This window comes from Erythrolamprus reginae, chromosome 1, assembly GCF_031021105.1.
Source record: "Erythrolamprus reginae isolate rEryReg1 chromosome 1, rEryReg1.hap1, whole genome shotgun sequence".
NCBI lineage: Eukaryota > Metazoa > Chordata > Lepidosauria > Squamata > Dipsadidae > Erythrolamprus > Erythrolamprus reginae.
The window spans coordinates 410218486-410243332 of record NC_091950.1 but is presented as its reverse complement, the minus strand read 5'-3'; the positions used below and the strand labels follow the sequence as shown (position 1 = coordinate 410243332).

Below are 24847 nucleotides of genomic sequence, written 5' to 3'. Positions count from 1 at the left end.
TGGCAGGAAGCCCGGATGCAATTAGTCCAACCTGCCACTTTGTAATTCATCATTTAAACAATAACATTGGCAAGATCTGGCCATGGAACGATATGTATGGGTTTTCATTATTTTAATGCTTAAGATGTTTTTAAGATTTTATTCTGTTGTTAAGATGGCCGGAGTCCTTTGGGAGTTGGGTGATATAAATTAAATTCAAATAGATAGATAGATAGATAGATAGATAGATAGATAGATAGATAGATAGATAGATAGATTGATATGATATGATATGATATGATATGATATGATATAATACATAATACATAATATAATATAATATAATATAATATAATATAATATAATATAATATAATATAATATAATATAATATAATATAATATAATATAATATAATATAATATAATATAATATAATATAATATAATATAATATAATATAATATAATATAATATAATATAATATAATATAATATAATATCAAAGACAGAAATCTGAGTGAACAGCTGGAACAACACGAAAGTTGACTTCCGCACTGAATCATGATGTGACTAAGCCTTAAATAGTGTAAGGATGGGGCCAATTGTTCTACAGATCTATTCATGCAGAGACCTCCCCTTGCTTAACCATTCCTGCCTTCTAACAGCTCTGCGTGCCTTAGTATCAAGGAGAGGCTTTTCCTCATCTCCTGAGTCACTCATGTGCACCTCTGGAGGTGCAGAAAGCCCTGCTTGGCTTTCAGCCTCTGACACCACATTCTCTCCAACCTCCTCGCTCTCAGACTCAAGTGCCAGATGCACCACATACCGCGCCACAAACCTCTCTCGATCCTCGGGATCTGTGACTAGCTGCGTGGGATGTGGATGGGCCACAACACCTTCCACTTATGACTGTATGGCTGTAACTTGTTACTGGTACCCTTACGATTTATATTAACATGGATTGTTTCCTGATTGCTTATTTGTACTCTATGACAATCATTAAGTGTTTTTTACCTCAGGATTCTTGACGAATATATCTTTTCTTTTATGTACACTGAGAGCAAATTCCTTGTGTGTCCAATCACACTTGGCCAATAAAGAATTCTATTCTGTTCTATTCGATTCTGTTCTGTTCTGTTCTATTCTATTCTATTCTATTCTATTCCATTCCATTCCATTCTATTCTATTCCATTCCATTCTATTGTCATATAAACTTCAGTCTTCATCTCTACGAAGGAAAATGAAAATCTGTTAATGCCTTTCTCTTAGAAAATGGATTTTTTAAAAACATATAATCAAACTGAATTTATTTCTATCCTGTTAAAGTGGACTAATGAGAGCCACAGTTTTTTCTCCCCCACCATGATTTTAACCTAAAGGGAAAGTCAGAAGGGGACAGTTTGAACCCAATTATGTTGACAACTATTTAATGCCTTGTCATGCTGATGGAACATTAGAAAAAAGCCTAAGGGACTCTCCATAAATTACCTCATTAGGAGGGGATCATTACCGAGAGAGCCTATGTTCTCTTTAGGAGAATAGCATTGGATCCTTTTCATCAGGCACATTTAGGGTAGTTGATAGCTGCTGCCTGCTTTGAACTGACCTTATGTCTTGCATAGATAGGAGAAAGAATTGACTTATTCTTTCCGGGTACTCTGGTCCATAAAGGTGATCCTAGGCTACAAAGCGGAATGGGTAGGCTCGCTCCATTGCCAATGTCCAATGTGTACATGCCATACATGCGCAACCAGCTCAATTCCAGTAAAAATTACTGGGGTTTTGCTGCCGCGCATGCATGGAAGCAAAGAAACCAGCAATTTTTGTTATAGGAAAGAGATTTCGGCTGCTGCACATGCACAGCAACTGATTCTCGCTGCCGCGCCTAGAGTGGCAGCTGGGGCCAGCACCAAAAGCACCCTGCCCCAGCTCCAGCCGCGTGGCCTGCCCTTTGATCTCCAAGGCCGCAGGAGAGATGCCTGTGGTGCAGAAGAGCACAGAACATGCCACATGGCCAGAATTGGGGCCACCTGTCCTGCTCCCTGTGGCATGGCCCCTACAGGAGGTGATAATAATAATAATAATAATAATAATAATAATAATAATAATAATAATTTATTAGATTTGTATGCCGCCCCTCTCCGAAGACTCAGGGTGGCTCACAACAATAGCAAATACAATGGCAGTAGTACAAATCTAATTAATAAAAAATAGAATTAAAACCCCTTAATATTAAAAACAATCAAAACAACACAGTAATACCCTTCTCAAGCACTATAGTCAGAAGAGGGGGAAGTTAATTTCCTCATGCCTGTCGGCATAGTTGTGTCTTTAACATCTTGCGGAAGACGGGGAGCAAGTGGGGGCAATTTGAATCTCCGGGGGGAGTTGATTCCAGAGGGCCGGGGCCGCCACAGATAAGGCTCTTCCCCTGGGTCCCGCCAGACATTGTTTTGTCAACGGGACCCGGAGAAGGCCAAATCTGTGGGACCTAATTGGCCATTGGGATTCATGCGGCAGAAGGCGGTCCCAAAGGTATGATCTAGGTAAGCAGGGGTGAGCATCAGGGTGGGGAGAGTGAGGATGAGTGGTGCAGCGTGGGAGCGAGGACGAGCGGTGGGGCAAGTAGTATGGTGAGTGAAGGCCAGTGGTATGGCGGGGGCCGACAGCTCTTACCTTGTCTCCATGCACAGAAGCAATATACCCCCCAAAATCTTCCCACAAGATTTGGCTTCTGCGCATGTGCAGAAGCTGAATCGTGTGCCAGGGATGGGCACACGCAAAGGTGGCGTGCGCAAACGGGCATGCTCCCGGCGCGTTTTGGTAGGGCTGCGATTGGTAACACACTCTTTTCCTAGACACAGCTTCTCATCGGTGAAGGGCCGCAATTGCTGGCGTTACCGACGCTAATTGTATGCGCAGAAGCCGAATCTCGCCGAGGATTTGGTGGTTTTTTGCTTCTGCGGAAAATCTGCAAAGAATGATCTATCAGGCTAGTCCAGTCCAGTCCTTTTAATCAAGATCTTTTTCAATAACTCTTTGCCTTCACAATACGGGTCCAAAGTATTTAAACTTTAGCTTTATTGCTGCTGCCATCCGGTTTTACTTTGTGTGTCACTGAATGATTTCTTCTTGTCCAAGGCATTCTTTACAATCTTTTCTAGCACCACAATTCAAAGACATCCATCACTGTCTCTGTTCACTCTTTCTAATAATGTAATGCTTACATCTCTATGCCGCAATTGAGAGAACCATGGCCTTGAGAACATGTATAGGTAGTCCTTGACTTATGACCACAAGATTTCAGAAAGCAAGACCATTATTAAGTGATTTTTATTTTATTTGTTTTGTTTTGTTTTGTTTTGTTTTGTTTATTTTATTTTATTTATTTTATTTTATTTTATTTTATTTTATTTTATTTTATTTTATTTTATTTTATTTTATTTTATTTTATTTTATTTTATTTTATTTTATTTTATTTTATTTTATTTTATTTTATTTTATTTTATTTTATTTTATTTTATTTTATTTTATTTTATTTTATTTTATTTTATTTTATTTTATTTTATTTTATTTTATTTTATTTTATTTTATTTTATTTTATTTTATTTTATTTTATTATTTCATTTCATTTCATTTCATTTCATTTCATTTTATTTCATTTTATTTATTTATTTATTTTATTTTATTTTTTTATTGATTGATTGATTGACTGATTTTGTCTAACATACAATGAGGGTTTTAGTGGGTATACAGTGAACCCTCGATCATCGCGAGGGTTCCGTTCCAGGACCCCACGCGATGATCGATTTTTAGCGAAGTAGCGGTGCGGAAGTAAAAACACCATCTGCGCGTGCGCAGATGGTGTTTTTGCTTCTACTGCCGCCCGCCCTTCGCCCGCCCACCCCGTTGCTCGCGCAACGGCTTCCCTGGGTGCCCGCTCGCTTGGGAACATCCCAGCTCCGCTCCCCAGCTGGGAAGCGGATCTAGGGAGTCCCCACCGCGCGCGCGTTGCTGGGGAAAGCGCGCGCGCTTGGGAACATCCCAGCTCCGCTCCCCAGCTGGGAAGCGGATCTAGGGAGTCCCCAAGCGCGCGCGCTTTCCCCAGCAACGCGCGCGCGCGGTGGGGACTCCCTAGATCCGCTTCCCAGCTGGGGAGCGGAGCTGGGATGTTCCCAAGCGCGCGCGCTTTCCCCAGCAACGCGCGCGTGGTGGGGACTCCCTAGATCCGCTTCCCAGCTGGGGAGCGGAGCTGGGATGTTCCCAAGCGCGCACGCTTTCCCCAGCAACGCGCGCGCGGTGGGGACTCCCTAGATCCGCTTCCCAGCTGGGGAGCGGAGCTAGGCTGCCCCAAGCTCGCGCGCGCCGCCCGCCCGCCCATGCTGTTGCCGGCTCCGCTTCCCAGCTGGGAAGCGGAGCTAGGGTGCCCCAAGCTCGCGCTCCAGCCCACCGCCGCTGGGGTCTTACCGGGGCAAGAGGGGGAAGACCCAGGGAAGCCTCTGCCCGGCGGGGAAACTCCACCATCTACGCATGCATGGAAGGGCACGCATGCGCAGATGGTGGAGTTTACTTCCGGGTTGAAAACTAGCGAAATAGCCCTTTCGCGATCCTTGAGGACGCGAAACTCGAGGGTTCACTGTACACATATTAAAATACATGATGACGGTTATAGAGGATATACTCATAGTAAAATATATCTAAGAAAGAATAGAAGAGAAGATATAGGAACATATCTATGAACATATCAAAGAAAGAATAGAAGAAGAGATATAGGAATAGAAGAAAGGTATAGTAGATATAGGAGAGCAATGGGACATATCAATGAACATACCAATGAAAGAATAGAAGAAGAGATATAGGAATAGAAGAAAGGAATAGGAGATATAGGAGAGCAATAGGACAGGGGACGGAAGGCACTCTAGTGCACTTGTACTCGCCCCTTACTGACCTCTTAGAAATCTGGAGAGGTCAACCGTGGATAATCTAAGGGTAAAGTGTTGGGGGTTTGGGGATGACACTATGGAGTCCGTTCATGAGTTCCACGCTTCGACAACTCGGTTACTGAAGTCATATTTTTTACAGTCAAGTTTGGAGCGGTTAATATTAAGTTTAAATCTGTTGTATGCTCTTGTGTTGTTGTGGTTGAAGCTGAAGTAGTTGCCGACAGGCAGGACGTTGCAGCATATGATCTTGTGGGCAATACTTAGATCAGTGTCTTAGTTCTAGGCTTCCTAGGCCCAGGATTGAAAGTCTAGTCTCGTAGGGTATTCTGTTTTGAGTGGAGGAGTGAAGGGCTCTTCTGGTGAAGTATCTTTGGACATTTTCAAGGGTGTTAATGTCTGAAATGCGATATGGGTTCCAAACAGATGAGCTGTATTCGAGAATGGGTCTGGGGAAGGTTTTGTAAACTCTGGTAAGTAGTGTTAGATTGCCAGAGCAGAAGCTACGTAGGATTAGGTTTACAACTCTTGAAGCCTTCTTGGCTATGTTGTTGCAGTGGGCTTTGGCACTTAAATCTTTTGTTATTAGTATACCGATGTCTTTAACCAAGTGTGGGCTATCTGTGATAATTTGATTATTCAGTTCATATTTGGAGTTCAGATTCTTTTTCCCAATGTGTACGACAGAGCATTTGCTAGTTGAGATTTGGAGTTGCCATGTTGTTGTTAAGTGAATCTGACTTTTTTTGTGAGAAGGCTGAAAAAGGTGATCAGTTGACCCTCCAGGAGACTGCAACTGTCGTAAATATGAGCCAATTGCCGAACACCTGAAATTTGATGACATGAGCACAAGGATGCTGCAATTGTCATGTGTGAAAACCTGCCATAAATCATTGTTTTTAGTGCTGTTGTAACTTCAATCACTAAAAGAATTGTTATAGATCAAGGACTATCTGGACTGGACTGGGCTGGATTGGACTTGAATTGAATTCTTTATTGGTCAAGTGTGATTGACCAATACACTCATTGCCACTGTTATATTCAAAGTACATTGCTATTGTTACTTGCGGAGTAATATCCAACCCATTGTGACCCCATGGACAATGTTCCTCCAGGCTTTCTTGTCGTGTACCATTCTCTGGAGTCCATTTAAGCTCATGCTTAATGCTTCAGTGACTCCACCAGCTACCTTATTCTGTGTCGTCCCCATTCTAACTATAGGTCAAATTAATTACTATGATTCAAGTTTCATTTCCTGCTCATCATCCAAATTGTATAATAAGCTGTTGAACTGGTTCATTATATCCATGTTTTTAAACAGCAGGCATAATTAGTTGTAATCCATCCAAAAGACTTGAAATAATCAATCAAAAGTAGGCACATTTTTGAATTTCCCTTGGTGGTTCTGTTATCCATCAGATGCTAAGCAATATGATCCTTTTCTTTTCTGAATTCAGCTTTTATCCCTGGCAGTTCTCATTCCACGAAGTCTGTTTTGTAAAACCCTGAGGATTATTTTCTAAGCATTTGCAAGATGTGCAATTGTTTGATAATTTCAACGTTCTTTAACACTGCCCCGCCTATCATTAAATACAGATCAGTAAAAATTCTTCTCATGTCTAGCACAGATATTTATTAAAATACCCCTAACAGTATTACAAACACAAATTATTTCCTTAGGTAAAAATATAGGTTTAACGCAAAATCAGAACAAGCTCATACAGTGGACTTATGAATACATACAAGTTAGGGGGAAAAGAAATAGATTTCAATGTTTTTTTGATTGAATGGTCATAGTTACTTTGACCTATTTACAGGTGTATGCTTCTTTAATACACTGTTTTGTGTCGCCTGGTGCACCAGTTGCGGCTCTATCTGGACCGGGAGTCACTGCTCACATTCACTCATGCCCTCATCACCTCGAGGCTCGACTACTGTAACACTCTCTACATGGGGCTACCTTTGAAAAGTGTTCGGAAACTTCAGATCATGCAGAATGCAGCTGCGAGAGCAATCATGGGCTTCCCTAGATATGCCCATGTTACACCAACACTCCACAGTCTGCATTGGTTGTCAATCAGTTTCTGGTCACAATTCAAAGTGTTGGTTATGACCTATGAAGCCCTTCATAGCATCAGACCAGAATACATCCGGGTCCGCCTTCTGCCACACGAATCCCAGCGACCGATTAGGTCCCACAGAGTCGGTCTTCTTCGGGTCCCCTCAACTAAACAATGTCGTCTGGTGGGACCCAGGGGAAAAGCCTTCTCTGTGGCGGCCCCGACCCTCTGGAACCAGCTCCCCCTGGAGATCAGAATTGCCCCCATTCCAGGACCACCCGCGGTAAATGAAAATCCGTGAAGTAGAGGTTTTTTCTCTGCCAACCCCACAAATTGTCCCTCACATGCCCGGTGTTCTCGCACCTTTTCCTGGAGGACCCCCTGTGCCAGGCGAACCAGCTTCCCATCCGGATACTGAAGGTACTAAGTGCCCATGGAGGTCACCTCCTGCACCCAGAATACCTGCAGCCGCTCTCCTTTATGCCCATCAGCCCCATCGAGGTCAGTGCCAAGTCCGAACCTCCTTTTCCCCACCTATGTTTATGTTTATGTTTATTTAGATTTGTATGCCGCCCCTCTCAGCAGACTCGCTGGGCCTAGCTGGGCCTTTTTGTTTTTGTTTTGCCTCTCAGCCGTGCGCACACCCAATTCCTTGCCTAGCTGCTTCCCTGGGCCATGGTGCTTCTGGCTTTCCTTCCTCCCCCCTACTTAGTTCGGGGATCTCTGCTCCCCACTGCCTTCAAGCCGAACTGATTTGGCTGGACAGACTGTTGATTGCAGGTACGGGGGTGGGAGGGGATGAAAGAAACACGCACGGAGCAGCAGAATTAAACCGCGACACAAAGTTGGAGAAGAAGGCGCCAAAGAGCTCGATGTGTCTTTCTTTCGTCCCCTCCCTCCCATCCCTGCCATCAACAGGCTGGCCAGCCAAATCAATTTAGCCTGAAAGCAACGGGAAGTAGAAGCGCAGCGGCCTGGGGAAGCAGCCAGGCAAGGTGTTGGGAGCGCATGTGGCCGATACGCAAAAAAAGAGGGCCATTTAGGCGGGTAAAAGGAGGCTTGGACTTGGCACTGACCTCGATGGGGCTGATGGGCATGGAGGAGAGCAGCTGCAGATATTCCGGGTGCAGGAGGTGACCCCTGAGGGCACTCAGCATCTTCCGGATGGGAAGCCGGTTCGCCTGGTGCAGGGGGTCCTCCGGGGAGAGGTGCAACAACACTGGGCATGAGAGGGACAATGTGTGGGGGAGGGAGAAAAAACCCACGATGCACCAAAGCCGCGAAAGGTGAACCACGAATGGCGAGAAATCACTGTACAGTGGTACCTCGACATACGAGTTTAATTCGTTCCAGACCTGAGCTTGTAAGTAGATCAACTCGTATCTCGAACGAATTTTACCCATATGAATTAATGTAAATAATTCTAATTGGTTCCAGCCCTCAAAAAAGTCCCAAAGTTAGCCTAAGTTATGAAGAAAGACATGTTTTTAATTAATAAATGTACATGCAACACGTATAAATAAACAATAAAGTAAATAATGAAAAGAGAAATGTTAAAAACACAATAAGAAAATGTATAAACACGGTACAGTAACCTTACCTTGGCGACAGACGAGTGCGGCTGTGTACTGTAGGCTACGTAAACAACACTTTCTTAAACTATCATAAACATAAACAAAACAACAATTCTATAGTTAATTGGTATAAAACTGTAAAATTATACACTTTCTGACACGACCGAGGCGAGACTTTGTTTTGCACGCTAACACGTGCGAATGCCCGAGATAACCGGAAGCAAGGGGATTCTGGGTTAGAGAGGCGATGCGCCAACTAGCGGTAGCATCCTGAAGCTTGGCTCGTATCCCGAATTTGAGCTCGGGTGTCGAACAGAAATTTCGCTCACGTCGCTGCTCGTAACTTGGAATCCTCACATGTGGAGCAGCTCGTATCTAGAGTTACCACTGTACTTTTTTTTTTAAGTAGCTAATATTTATTGATGTTTACCACTATGGATGACAGCCTGATTTTCTTCACTTTCTTCCTGATTAGGAATTCCCTCTGGCGGTTATTCGAAGGCCTCAATGCCATTGTGGCTTTGCAACAATTAATTTCCCACTGCATAATGGTTCTGACAGATCATTTTGTAGCAGGCTTGAAAATGTCAACAGTACGGCTGAAGTTTCAGATGCAGGAGACCACCGCTTTGTTTATCAAACTCCAGTCCAAGGTAGGAGAGAGTCTATTGAGACCCACATTACGCATACTCATGTCATCTATCATCATATTAATATTTCTATAGTGAATACACATACAGGGATTGAGGAAGGAAGACAGAAATTTACTGTGTTTCAAAAACATTCCAGAGCAGTGTTTCCCAACCTTAGCCCTTGTAAGATGTATGGACATCAATTTCCACTATTTCCCAGTCTGCATTGTTGACATGTGTCCATTAAATAAGAAATGTGCCATTAATGTGCCGTTCAGCTTCAACCGCAACAACACAAGAGCATGCAACAGATTCAAACTTAATACGAACCGCTCCCAAACTTGACTGAAAAAATATGACTTTAACAATCGAGTTGTCGAAGCGTGGAACTCATTACCGGACTCAATAGTGTCAACCCCTAAACCCCAACATTTCTATCTTAGACTATTCACGATTGACCTCTCCAGGTTCCTAAGAGGCCAGTAAGGGGCGTACATAAATGCACTAGTATGCCTTTCATCCTCTGTCCAATTGTCTTTCCTTTATCTCATATACTATATATATTTTCTTCCTTTCATATATCTTCTCTTCTATTTTCACTTTTATCTTTATATATATATTACTTCATGTTATTTTCTTCCTATGTATTTCTGTATTGGACAAATGAATAAATGAATGAATAAATGAACGAACAAACAACCAACCAACCAACCAAACAAACAAACAACAGCCGTAGTGGCGCAGTGGCTAGAATGCAGTACTGCAGGCTAACTTTGACCATTACCAGGAGTTCGATCCTTACCGGATCAAAATTGACTCAGTCTTCCACCCTTCCGAGGTGGTAAAATGAGATCATTGGGGGCAATATATTCACATTATAAACCACCCAAAGAGTGCATTAAAGCACTGTGGAGTGGTACAATAAGACTAAGAACTACTGCTGTTGTCATTCTGGGATTTGAAGACCACTCATCTTGAAATGGCTAAGGTTGGGAAGAACCGGTCTAGACTAACACTTCCATATTTGCACTTCCAGAATTAAAATAAAATGGTCATCTTGGATGGATAATTCCATGAAATAAATTTCAGGAGATTGACTGTTTTTGTCATTCCCCTTTATTGCCACTCTTACAGACACACATGGATAGATAGATGATAGACAGACAGACAGACAGACAGACTGACTGACAGACAGACAGACAGACAGACAAACAGATAGATACAGTAGATAGGTGGGTAGGTAGGTAGGTAGGTAGGTGGGTGGGTGGGTGGGTAGGTAGGTGGGTGGGTGGATGGATAGACAGACAGACAGACAGACAGACAGACAGACAGACAGACAGACAGAACGTTCGGTAGGTAGGTAGGTAGGTAGGTAGGTAGGTAGGTAGATAGATAGATAGATAGATAGATAGATAGATAGATAGATAGATGAGTAGATAGATGAGTAGATAGATGATAGATAGATAGATTTGATGATTGATGATAGAGATATTAGACGGTAGGTAGGTAGGTAGGTAGGTAGGTAGGCAGGCAGGCAGGCAGGCAGGCAGGCAGGCAGGCAGATGATTGATGATAGCTAGATATGCAAGACAAATAGAAAAAGGTGGACCTTGCATTGTAGACATCACCACACGTTTCATCATGTTCACCTCCTTATGGTTAGGAATGGTTTGTTTCTAGAGGTCTTACCCCTTTTTAGAGTAACATACTACTATAAAAGTATCCAAGGGCCTACAAATACAAATTGTATTTGTGTATTATTATATGTTGTGAGCTGCCCCAAGAGGGGCGGCATAGAAATCCAGTTAATAAATAAATAATAATAAATAAATATGGTAAGGTAGGGTGAGGCAGAATTCAAATTGCTCTGTTGTAACAATATGCTGAATGGGACCAGAAAACCCAGTTTCAAAGCTGACATATGATAGAGAGAGGTCAACTTGGATGACTTCGAGGCAGTCTCTCTCTCTCTCTTAGTGCAACTATCTTTGTGAAGTTGTGGTGGAATCTGGCCTTGAGGAGAGGTGGAAAATGAAACAGTTCACTTTCTCATGGGGAGGAAGAGGCTCAAGAGAGATCCTCCCTAAAACTTTGCAGTATTTATCCAGTAGTTATACAGTGTGTGCTTTACTCTGGCAAGATTCCCATCTGTAAGCAAGCAAAAATAAATATACCACTCGGATCAGTTCATTGTGTCATTTTTGTTCCTTATGCCTGACAAAGTTATGGTCTTAACATTGGAGAAATGTTTTTTTAAAAATGTTTTAGTTTTTTTGCTATGATAAAGTTCTGGGAGAAAGGCAGATTCTAAATCTAATAAGTAAATAAACTCTCATCCTACATTCCATTCTCTTCTCCTGCGCTTTTAATGCTGTTTTCAGAAGTTTTACAGATTTTTTAACTGTTGTTTTTTTTTCTGGTTGAGCTGCATTCATTTCATGGTTTCAGAACTTCCGAGCATTCCCCCCTTGAAACTGTGTCTTATCAATGTTCATCTTCTTTAATGTTGCCTGGAAGCCATTTGCAGTGAAAGATAAACCGCAGTCTGTAGGTCTGTGTCCCTGTGTGTCCAAGGGTGAACACATTCATCTGTGAAAAGATCTTGAACTGCTTTTGCTAGAAAAAAGGAAGATTTTCCAATTTCAGTTTTCCCACCAGCCCCTTTGACCAATAGCCCCTGCAACAAAATGATTGATTTATTTAGGAAATGTATATGCCACCCATCTTGCTATCATGTTTATTTATTTATTTATTTATTAATAGAGTTGAAAGGGACCGTTAGGTCATCGAGTCCAACCCCCTGCCTGAGCAGGAAACCCTACAGCACCCCAGCCAAATGGAAGTCCAATCTCCTCTTGAAGGTGTCCAGAGTTGGGGAGTTCACCACCTCCCCTGGCAGGCAGTTCCATTGGTTGATCGCTCTGACCGTCAGGAAGTTCTTCCTTATTTCCAGGTTGAATCTCTCCTTGGTCAGCTTCCAACCATTGTTCCTCGTCCGGCCCTCTGGTGCCCTAGGGAATAAAGAGACCCCCTCCTCACCGTGGCAACCCCTCAAGTATCTGTAAACTGCTATCATGTCCCCTCTAGACCTTCTTTTTTCTAGGCTGTCCATGCCCAGTTCTCTCAATCTCTCTTCGTAAGTCTTGGTTTCGAGTCCCCTAATCATTTTGGTTGCTCTTTATTGCACCTTCTCCAGAGTTTCGATGTCTTTTCTGTAGTGAGGTGACCAGAATTGGATGCAGTACTCCAGGTGGGGTCTGACCAGGGCATAGTAGAGTGGTATTAGTACTTCCCTGGTCTTGGAGCGTATTCCTCTGTTGATGCAGTTTAGGATTGAGTTGGCTTTTTTGGCTGCTGCTGCACATTGCTGACTCATGTTTAGTTGATTGTCCACCAAGACTCCAAGATCTCTTTCGCAGTCACTACTGCTGAGTGACTCAAGTTGAATAAAAATCAAGGCTTCAGAGAAAGAAAGAAAGGAAGGAAGAAAGAAAGAAAGAAAGAGAAGGAGGGAGGGAAGGAAGGAAGGAAGGGTACAGAGAAGAGCAACAACATGATTAGGGAGGTTAAACCATGTGAAGGATGCTTGCAGAAACTGGATATGTCCAGCTTAATGAAAAAAAGGACCAGGGGAGACATGATAGCTCCCCTGGTCCTTTTTTTCATTAAACTGGACATATCCAGATCACGTGAAGTATTAATACTACTTTATAAAAACTTGGTAAGACCGCACTTGGAATACTGAATTCAGTTTTGGTTGCCACAATGCAAAAAGGATATTGAGACTCTATAAAAAGTGCAGAGAAAAGTGACAAAGATGATTAGGAGACTGGAGGCTAAGACATATGAAGGACAGTTGCAGGAACTGGGCATGGCTAGTTTAATGAAAATAAGGACCAGGGGAGACATGATAGCTGTGTTCCAATATCTCAGGGGTTGCCACAAAGAAGAGGGAGTCAAGCTATTCTCCAAAGCACCTGAGGGTAGAACAAGAAGCAATGGGTGGAAACTAAACAAGAGGAGAAGCTACCTAGAACTAAGGAGAAATTTCCTGACAGAACAATTAGCCAATGGAACAGCTTGCCTCCAGAAGTTGTGAATGCTCCAACACTGGAAGTTTTTAAGCAGATGTTGGATAACCATCTGTCTGAAGTAGTGTAGGTTTTTCTGCCTTAGCAGGGGGTTGGATTAGAAGACCTCCAGGTTCCCTTCCAACTCTGTTACTTTTATTGTTGTTAGGAAGGAAGGAAGGAAGGAAAGAAAGAAATAGAGAGAGAGAAAGGATGAAGAAAGAAAAAGAAAGAAAGACAGAAAGAAGGAAAGAAAGAAAGAAAGAAAGAAAGAAAGAAAGAAAGAAAGAAAGAAAGAAGGAAAGAAAGAAAGAAAGCCAATTCCCTTCAAGAAAGATAGGGTATAAGTTTACTAAATAATAAATAGATATAAATAAATGTGAACATTTAAAAATAAGAAACACTTCCTATACACTCCAACTGGTTTACACATTAGGTTTAATCTAGATTCATACCACATTAGTGCTCTCATTACATAGCGTGCTACTCCCCCAAAAGCAAATCACAGCTTAACATATTGGCTTGGTTAAAACAGCAATTGGGCTCCACAAACCCAAATGCACAAATATAGAATAGGTTGCACCTGGCTCAACAGTAGTAACTGCAGGAGGGATCTTGGAGTCCTACTGGACAACCATTTAAATATGACAACAGTGTGCTGCAGCTGCCAAAAAAGCCAATGCAGTCCCAGGTTGCAATAATAGAGAATGAAATGTTAATACTACTTTAAAATGCCAGACAGTGGAAGGCAGCGGTAGGCTACAAGCCAGAACGCTAAATTGCGCTCACTGACGTGGCTCGTAAGTGCTTGTGGGGCCAGCGCGATTTTGCTTCTCCACCTGTGGAGGTAGCAAAATCGTGCACAGAGCCACAGGTGCGCCCAGGTTTCAGCGAGGTTTTTTGGCTTCCGGGCATGCCGAAACATGGGTGCACCTGCAGCTCTGTGCACGATTTTGTTACCTCCACAGGTGGAGAAGCAAAATCGCGCTGGACCCTCAAGAACATATGAATTGCAGCGGCGAGTGCAATTTAGTGTTCCGGCTCGTAGCCCACCACTGGTGGAAGGGCTTGCTTTCAGAAGTTGTGGGTGCACTAACACTGGAGCTTTTTAAAAAAGAGATTGGATAACCACTTCTCTAAAATTATATAGTTGTTTCTTGCTTCTGTAAAGGGAGGTCTCCATTCTTGGCAACTTTAAGACTTTTGGACTTCAACTCCCAGAATTCTTCAGCCAGCTTTGGCAAAGTTGGCTCTTCTATGACATGTGGACTTCAACTCCCAGAATTCCTGAGCTAGCATGATAAGACTTACAAAGAGAGATTGCGGCAACTGGGCATGGAGAGCCTAGAGAAAAGGAGGGCCAGAGGGGACATGATAGCTGTCTATAGGTATATGAGGGGTTGCCACAGAGAGGAGGGGGCCACTCTGTTCTCCAGAGCACCAGAGGGCCGGACGAGGAACAACGGCTGGAAGCTGACCAAGGAGAGATTCAACCTAGAAGTAAGGAAGAACTTCCTGACGGTCAGAGCGATCAACCAGTGGAACAACCTGCCTGTGGAGGTTGTGAACTCCCCAACTCTGGACACTTTCAAGAGGAGATTGGACTGCCATTTGGCTGGGGTGCTTTTGGATTCCTGCTCAGGCAGGGGGTTGGACTTGATGACCTGCATGGTCCCTTTCAACTCTAACAATAAATAAATAAAATAAATAAAGTCATAAAAGAGCCAACTTTGCCTATCCCTGCCCTAGACAATTTCCAAAATCCCATCCAACTCTGTCATTCTTACAACAGCATTAGCAAAAAAAAGCAACTGAATAAGTAATGGGAGAAGAAGCCTTAATTTGACTGTGGTCAAATATGTCATTTATGTTTGCTTGCAGATACCCGTTGTATTGACCGGAATTTTCTCACCAACAAATCAAAAGCCCTTGTTGCTTTGTCAAGCTTCCCAGGAGCGGGAAATACCTGGGTCCGCCATTTGATAGAACATGCCACAGGAATCTACACAGGGAGCTATTATTTCGATGGAACTCTGTATAATAAAGGTATGTGTTGACTCTTCACTAGACTGAATTGGATCAAGCTGTGGATTCGAAGCAGGCAATCTTATGGAAGTCAATGGACAACCTAAACTGTGGAGCAATGTGGTGGGTGAAAGTCTGTAGACATTATCAGTCACCCAGGTCATGGTTGTCACATGCTTAATCAGTGGAACAGCTTGCCTCCAGAAGTTTTGAATGCTCTAACACTGAAAGTTTTGAAGAAGATGTTGGATAACCATTTGTCTGAAGTGGTGTAGGGTTTCCTGCCTAAGCAGGGGGTTGGACTAGAAGACCTCCAAGGTCCCTTCCAACTCTATTATTCTATTCTATTCTAAAATAAAATAGTAAAATAAAATAACAAAATAAAATAAAGATGTGGTTGCTTTTATGAGTTGACTAATTAAAGTAATGAAGTAATAAAGTAATTAAAGTTTCCAGTTTGAAGAGATGGAACCTTATGCTCTGGTCATTAAAAAAAAAAACTTTCAAACCCTCTTTAGACCAAACCCAAGATTCTCTACTCTCAAGGTGACCACCCCTCTCTTTAGCTCCAATTTTGGAGCCCACATTTATTTAATTCCTCATTCATCATCACATGCTTATATTGCTAAATAATGCCCACCAATTATACTATGTAAGCATATAAATAGAATCTCGAAAGCTATTTAAATATCAATTCCAGGTGCAATTCAAGGTGCTGCTTATTACCTTTAAAGCCCTGGATGGCACAGCTCTAGGTTATATGAGGAACTGTATCACCCTGATGGGGACTGGCCTGCCCTACCCATGCTGGCAGAAGGGGCTTACTACAAATCCCATCAGCCAAGGAATTTTGGCTGCTGGGATCCAGGAAAGGAGCCTTCTCTGCCATGGCTCTGAAATATCTTACTCCATTTGGTGAGATTGATTCTCACCCTACTGACCTTCTGTAAGGGTCTTAAGACCTGGCTCTGCCAGCTGGGTTGGGACCCCAATGGAGGTAGTTGATTAATTAACAACCAATCTTACCTCTTTCCTCTCTCCCCCACAAAATTTGGCTCTCTCCTTCCCCTGTTACTACCCTGTTTCCCTGAAAATAAGACAGTGTCTTATATTAATTTTTGCTCCCAAAGATGTGCTAAGTCTTATTTTCAGTGGACGTCTTATTTTTTTTCATTGAAGAAGAATTCACATTTATTGCTGAACAAAAAAAAAATGAACATTTATTATATACTGTACAGTAGTTGTCATCGCAAACCAGCATAAGCAGACAAACTGGGAATCCTATCAAGAATTTCTTAATACTACTGTACCATTATGCTCTCTGGTGTGTGCGTGTGCACATTCCAGCAAACTTTTGCTTCTGTGTGTTGTGCCAAGCTTCACGTTACGAGCCCCAATTAAGTCAGAAATGTAAATTCAAACACACATGCTGTTGGAAAGTAAACAGAAAAGCCATTTATCCAAAATAAAGCTGTGCACTTGCACTTTAAACTGAGCAAATTACAGGTAACAGTCCTTGATAGTTGCGAGAACACAAACAAGCAAAGCAGATAAGAGCAGCTGTGGAAGCGTCACAGCGAGACCTCTTCCAGTCAGTTCACAAGTTTTTACTTAGCTGTAAAATATCCCCAAGAGTCTGTGAAAAACCAAGAACAAAATGCAAACACGACATCTCCTTCTCCAAATGGATAATCTCCCACACGCACTCTCTGCAAAGCTGGCAATTTATCAGTAGCCCCATTAGCCTAATTGCCCCAGCCACAGGTGTTCTCCCTTATCTCCAATGATACCTTTGCAGTTGGTCCCTTCTAGCCATGAGCCTGCACATTCTGGCATCTATCCACCAATCCTCCTCTTCCTCCTCCGATGACCCACTAATGGGGTCATCCATCTCTCTGATGATATTTGTTTGTTTGTTTGTTTGTTTGTTTGTTTGTTTGTTTGTTTGTTTGTTTGTTTGTTTATTTATTTATTTATTTATTTATTTATTTATTTATTTATTTATTTATTTATTTATTTATTTATTTATTTATTTATTTATTTATTTATTTATTTATTTATTTATTTATTTATTTATTTATTTATTTATTTATTTATGCATTGATTGATTGATTGATTGATTAGATTTGTATGCCGCCCCTCTCCGTAGACCAGGGGCTTCTTCTTCCCCAGTGTCTAACCTTGGCAAGGAATCCTCACTGTCCGAAACTGATGGCAGTAAGACAAGTCTCTGGGAACCTGAGGACTCTCCTAAGCCAACATCCAAATTCCCCATTGCAGGAGGTGGCCCACCGCACATGTGCAGAAGCAAAAAAAAAAACCCAAAATCTCATGCGTGCACCCATCCCCTCATGTGATTTTGCTTCCTGAACATGCACAGAAGCAAAATCTCACTGGGACGCGCATGCACACTTGCAAAAGACATCAAGCTGCATGCGCGGCGCACCAGTAGTGGCGTTAGCGGCAACCCCTGCCTGCCTGTTGCCTCTGAAGCGAACCTGGCTGAAGCCATTTTGAGCTGCCTCACAGTTGCCCTAAAGCCTGAGAGAAGGTGAAGGGAGTGGGGAAATAGATAGCCCAGATTATAGTCAAAATAGTAATGACTGCTTTTGAAAGAGAAGGGAAAACGTCCTCAGCCAAGCATAAGTCTGGTCGAAAGTTGAAGTTGTCTGAGAGAGACCGTCGGACTCTAAAGCAAATTCACAAGTCAGGATTTCATGGAATAGCTGCAAGGTGTTTCCATTTTTTGGTCCACCCCCTGTATATTTCCGATATATCTTTCTCAGGGTTACCCACAGCGTCTGGAGAAGAGTGATTTCTACAACCTGTGAAATTGCTGTGTTGGTGAATGTGATTGATGACACTCTCGGGGTGGGGGGGAGGGAAACAGGGTCATGATTGGGGCATAAATTAGGTGGGGTCAGAGTTGGCTTCAACTGGAATATGCCAACATGAAGCTCCTAATAAATAACTGGATTTCTTTTGAAGCTTGGCTCGAGGCTCATGATTAAATTAGGGCATCCATTGGAACCCTGATGCCCATCTTGTAACTATGATTTGATTTTGATGATGTTTTCATTTTATGGTATCAGGAATATTTATCTTTCGTGAGTGAAATATTTTTATGCTGTAGCCCAGCCACATAATGGGCAGCAAATAAATGTAATAAAAAAACCAAATTCAGAATGACAATTAAACACACACAATTTTTAATAACTTAAGATTTTAATGGTTATTTTTAATGTCAACAAGAACTTCACTTTGCTCTGTGATTGGAAACTCGGAAAACTACGGAAAAGACATAGATCATCACCTGATGACAATTACGGCATTTGTAGGTGAACTTACAAATGTAGGTCCAGATAATTTTAACAAATAGGGAGGAATTATAGAGAAGAAGATATTTTCTTCTCTACTTAACATTGTTCTGTCGGGCTCTCTGGTACACTCCTCCCAAAAATTCACAGGTACAAATTTCAGACACACACACGTTTGAAAATTCAAAACAATGTTCTTTATAATGAAAATTCACTTAAACCAAGCCCTCTTTTGGTATAGCAAAGAGCACTCATATCCAAACAAACTGGTAATTTGTACAAGTCCCTTATCAGTTCTGTGATACTTAGCTTGCAGCTGTGAGGCAATTCACAGTCCTTCTTCTTTCACAAAGTGAAACACACTTTGCTCTGGTTTAGTTGCCAAGCGGGGGAAAATCAGCACACAAAAGGTCAAAGTCAGTAAAGCAGTCACGGAACACAATGATCAGATAATCCTCCACAATGGCCAAACCCACAGGCTGCTATTTATAGCAGCCTCAGTAATTACCCCAGCCCCACCCAACCACAAGTGGCCTCATTTTCTTTGATATAATCTCTCAGTTGTTGTTGTCTATGCATCGCTCTCCGCATGCGTGGCTGTATCATTAACTCTTGTTCTGAATCCAAGGAGGAGCTAGATAATTGATCTCCTTCTGAGCTGTCTGCCACACTCTCCTCCTCCCTGTCACTCATGTCTTCTTGGTCAGAGGAGCCTTCATCATCAGATTCCACCGGGGGCAAAACAGGCCTGCAGCATGTGGATGTCTCCCCCACATCCACAGTCCTTGGGGCAGGAGCTGGGCCAGAGCTAACTACAACAAACATATATCTGAGACTTTTTAAGAGTGTGAAAATAGTAACTCCAGTCTTTATATCCTGGCCAGGTTTCAAAGGCGAAAAGTACCACTGGAGAAGCGGAAGAACTATTTGTGTCAAAACACATGAGAGTGGCAGAAAAGAAATTGAAATGTTTGACGCAGCCATCTTACTGATGCGCAACCCGTACAAATCGTTGGTGGCGGAATTCAACCGGAAGTGTGCTGGCCATCTTGGATATGCCACAGATCAGAACTGGAAAAGTAAAGGTAACCAAGATAGCTAGCTCTCTGTTCTGTCGAGCTCTCTGGTAGAATCCTCCCAAAAATGCACAGATAGAATTCCAGACACACACACGTTTGAAAATTCAAAACAATGTTCTTTATAATGAAAATTCACTTAAACAAAGCCCTCTTTTGGGATAGCAAAAAGCACTTGTCTCCAAACAATCTGGTAATTTGTACAAGTTCCTTATCAGTTCTGTGATACTTAGATTGCAGCTATGAGGCAATTCACACTTTGCTCTGGTTTAGTTTCAAAGCAGGGAAAAATCAGCACACAAAAGGTCAAAGTCAGTAAAGCAGTCACGAAACACAACGATCAGATAATCCTCCACAATGGCCAAACCCACAGGCTGCTATTTATAGCAGCCTCACTAATTACCACAGCCCCACCCAACCACAGGTGGCCTCATTTTCTTTGATAATAATCTCTCAGTTGTTGTTGCCTATGCATCGCTCTCCGCATGCGTGGCTGTATCATTAACTCTTGTTCCGAATCCAAGGAGGAGCTAGATAATTGATCTCCTTCTGCGCTGTCTGCCACACTCTCCTCCTCCCTGTCACTCATGTCTTCTTGGTTAGAGGAGCCTTCATCAGCAGATTCCACCGAGGGCAAAACAGGCCTGCAGCATGTGGATGTCTCCCCCACATCCACAGTACTTGGGGCAGGAGCTGGGCCAGAGCTAACCACAAAAGCTCTCTTATGATCATTTTGGCCCTGGGAATATTTCTTCCTACCATGGAAGGATTGGGGTCAGTTTGAGATGGCAACAGGGAAGGATCAAATAGAATCACTGCCAAATCCACCCACATCATCTCTCGGGCAACTTCCTCAGATGATTCATTCATCCTGGGACAGGAATGTAAAGGTTTTCAAAGTTAGTGAGTAGCAATTCTTTTCTTGCCCACAGATATCTTGGGAGTTGCTATCACTTTTAACATAGATTGAACCTCATTGAATCCGGGTCCGCACAGAGAAGGCTCTTCCCCCTAGGCCCCGCCAAACAACATTATCTAGTTTATTTTTATTTATTTATTTATTTTGTCCAATACACAATACACATTGAAGAGAATACAGAAGTAGTAATATATGTAAAGAAAAGGATAGGAGAAAAGATATAAAAATAAAGGAGAAGATGTATGAAAGGAAGAAAGATAAATGAGATAAAGTGGTTCTGTGTATAAGGTCACAAATCCTCATTTATTTATTTGTTTTTATTTATTCATTTGTCCAATACACAAATACATAGGAAGAAAAATAGACATGTGATAATATAAAAGAGAGTGAAAGTGAACTTAGAGGAGAGGATAAATGAAAGGAAGAGAATATATAAGATAGGTGAAAGAAAGGAAAGATAATTGGACAGGGGACGAAAGGCACTCCAGTGCACTTAGTTACGCCCCTTAAGTTGACAGGACCTCGAGAAGGCCAACTCTGTGGGACCTAACCAGCTGCTGGGATAAATAAATTTAGTGCCAATTTAGTGTTGATCATTAGTTGACTATATTTAAGAAGGTGCAATGTATTATTTTCCTGCACAGTGCTCCAAAAAGCCATAGAAAACACCTTTATTGTCTTTTTTGCCCTGCAGAATGGCCTGAATTTGTAAACAGCTATGCTTCTTGGTGGGCCTCTCATGTGCTCGACTGGCTTAAATACGGCAAACATCTCCTCGTGGTTCATTACGAAGACTTGGAAGAAGCCCTTCTCCCCAAGCTGAGGGAAATGGTTGAATTTCTGAACATCACAGTGACTTACGACCGTCTCCTCTGCGTCGAAAACAACCGAGATGGGAATTTCAAGCGGTCGGGAGCCAAGCAGAAAGGCTTTGAGCCCTTCACAAAGGAAATGAAAGAAGGGATAGATCAGTTTATTGTGGTAGTGGACAAAGCCCTGCGTGAGAGGAACTTTACGGGGCTGCCAAAAATGTATTTGCGCAGATGATGCCCTGCAGACAACTTGCTGCATTGTTAAGGAAAAGACCGAATAATGAAATTAAGGAAAAAGGGACAGGATTTTATAGCATTTAAAAAGCAGGATTTGCTGAGAGCCTGCTGAGGAATGCAAATTCTTGAGACTTGGACAGTCTTCAGGGTACTAAGTGCTATGAAAGGCAAGCAATGAAGGATGGAAATTAGGTTATAAACCGAGGCAAAAGCCATTAGCATCTCTGCCTGTGTGTGTCCTTTTCTCTAAATGGCTACGAATTTTAACATTTTTGTGCACTGCTAATTCTGGGAAATGTGGCTGGGGGCGGGAAGCAACAGTGTCCTTTCTCGTATCCTTACTGCCTACTAGCAATATTTTCTCAAGAGTATCCAACATTTTTATAGAGGTTTTTGGCAATTCAAATGTGTATTTTTCCCCTGGGGTTTTGGTTTGTCGGTTCTTTTGTTTCGAAACTCATCCTGATAAATATTTTTAGTGAAGCAAGTTAATGGGAAAAAAAAAACCAATAATTGTCTTTGTCTTTTTTTTCGCCGTTTCATATGGGATATGATACATGAAGATATTGCATTGCTTCTTGCTGTTTCTCATTTACAGTATGTGTGTATTTAGCTGTAAGTCTTGACGAGTACAGTGGGATTTAATCCCAGGTAAGTGTGTTGGGGATTACAGGCTTAGCAATGAAATTAGTTTGCTAGAAATTTTTTTTCATAAACTTATTTAATTGGCTTATAACGGGTGTCAAACTCGCATCGTCACGACAGTATCACATGACATATTGCAACTTTATTTATTTATTTATTATTTATTTATTGGATTTGTATGCCGCCCCTCTCCGTAGACTCAGGACGGCTAACAACAGTAATAAAAAACATCATGTAAATCCAATACTAAAAACAACTAAAAAACCCTTATTGTAAAACTAAACATCCATACAAACAAATATACCATGCATAAATTGTAAAGGCCTAGGGGGAAATAATATATCAATTCCCCCATGCCTGACAGCAGAGGTGGGGTTTAAAGAGCTTACGAAAGGCAAGGAGGGTGGGGGCAATTCTAATCTCCCGGGGGAGTTGATTCCAGAGGGCCGGGGCCGCCACAGAGAAGGCTTTTCCCCTGGGCCCCGCCAAGCGACATTGTTTTGTTGACGGGACCCAGAGAAGGCCCACTCTGTGGGACCTAACCGGTCGCTGGGATTTGTGCGGCAGAAGGCGGTCTCATAGATACCCTGGTCCAGTGCCATGAAGGGCTTTATAGGTGATGACCAACACTTTGAATTGTGACCAGAAACTGATCGGCAACCAATGCAGACTGCGGAGTGTTGGTGTTACATAGGCATTTTTGGGAAAGCCCATGATTGCTCTCGCAGCTGCATTCTGCACGATCTGAAGTTTCCGAACACTTTTCAAAGGTAGCCCCATGTAGAGAGCATTATAGTAGTTGAGCCTCGAGGTGATGAGGGCATGAGTGACTGTGAGCAGTGACTCCCGGTCCAAATAGGGCCGCAACTGGTGCACCAGGCGAACCTGGGCAAATGCCCCTGTCGCCACAGCTGAAAGATGTTTCTCTAATGTGAGTTGTGGATCGAGGAGGACGTCCAAGTTGCGGACCCTCTCCGAGGGGGTTAATAATCCCCCCCCCCAGGGTGATGGATGGACAGATGGAATTGTCCTTGGGAAGCAAAACCCACAGCCACTCCGTCTTATCAGGGTTGAGTTTGAGTCTGTTGACACCCATCCAGGCCCCAACAGCCTCCAGACACAAGCATATCACTTCCACTGCCTCGTTGACTGGACATGGGGTGGAGAGGTAAAGCTGGGTATCATCAGCGTACTGATGATACCTCACCCCATGCCCTTGGATGATCTCACCACTTCCCCCCCCTTGGGTGGAAAGACTTGGGTGTGGTTGAGTTTGACAGCCCTGGTTTATAATAACAATAGCATTTAGACTTATATACCACTTCACAGTGCTTTTACAGCCCTCTCTAAGAGGTTTACAGAATCAGCCTCTTGCCCCCAACAATCTGGGTCCTCATTTTACCCACCTCGGAAGGATGAGCCAACCTTGAGTCGGCGGTGAGATTTGAACTGCTGAACTACAGCGAGCAGTTAGCTGAAGTAGCCTGCAGAGCTGCACTCTAACCACTGAACCACCATGGCTCTAACATAATAACTACAGTTCCAAAATACATTGCAAACACAATGGCTTTCTGTCCCTTCAATAATGAAATAAGAGTGCATTCATTTTAAGAGACGTGGATCGTGACACTGAATAAGGTATATATAAGGCAGGGGGGGATTCTAACTTACTTCACTGCCAATTCTCATACTCCCGCACTGTGTTGCTGGGCCTCACATGCTCAGTGCTGGAAAAAAAAAAATACACCCCCCCCCCAAAAAAAAAGAAGCCAAAACCAAGATGGCAACAGATGCGTAGTGCTGGAAATCCAGCTTTTTCATATGCGCAGAAGAAAAAATAAATAAATAAATTCAAAACCAATTTTAAACAAATTTTTAAAAATTCAAAAGAAAAAGGTGGTGGTGCCCATGGACCAGCACAGACAGAACCGGTTCAGTGACATCATTGTGACATCACCAGTGGGTTGCTATTGGCTCAGGTGAACCAGTTCATACCAGTAGGAGCCCAAGGGAAACTATTATTATTATTATTATTATTATTATTATCATTATCATTATCATTATCATTATCATTATCATTATCATTATCATTATCATTATCATTATCATTATCATTATCATTATCATTATCATTATCATTATCATTATCATTATCATTATCATTATCATTATCATTATCATTATCATTATCATTATCATTATCATTATCATTATCATTATGTCAATACAACACAGCAAATGAGATCACTATGCTGGATTTCGTATTTCATCACCAGTCGGGCGCCTCCCAAGCACCTAGGACTGCGTGATGTAGCGGCGAATTATGTTTGGCGATCCCAGTAAAGCGGCCTTTTGCAAATGACAGATGGAGATTTTGTCAATTCCGATGGTTTTCAAATGTCCGCTGAGATCCTTTGGCACTGCGCCCAGTGTGCCAAGTATCCCTGGGACCACTTTCACTGGCTTATGCCAGAGTCATTGCAGCTTTATTATTATTATTTTATTATTATTATTTTATTATTATTGTTGTTGTTGCTATTATTATTATTATTATTATTATTA

The 24847-nt window shown here is 42.3% G+C and overlaps 1 protein-coding gene across 1 annotated transcript in view; it reads left to right on the top strand.

The window, feature by feature from the left end:
• Positions 1–22150, top strand: part of WSCD1 (WSC domain containing 1) — a 60676-nt gene extending 38526 nt beyond the window's left edge. The window contains exons 5-8 of the mRNA XM_070742537.1: positions 9028–9205; positions 15136–15300; positions 19481–19681; positions 21286–22150. Of these exons, the coding sequence (XP_070598638.1) occupies positions 9028–9205; positions 15136–15300; positions 19481–19681; positions 21286–21638 (897 nt within the window). The 3' untranslated portion in view covers positions 21639–22150. The remainder of the gene's footprint in view (positions 1–9027; positions 9206–15135; positions 15301–19480; positions 19682–21285) is intronic.
• Positions 22151–24847: the final 2697 nt, after the last annotated feature.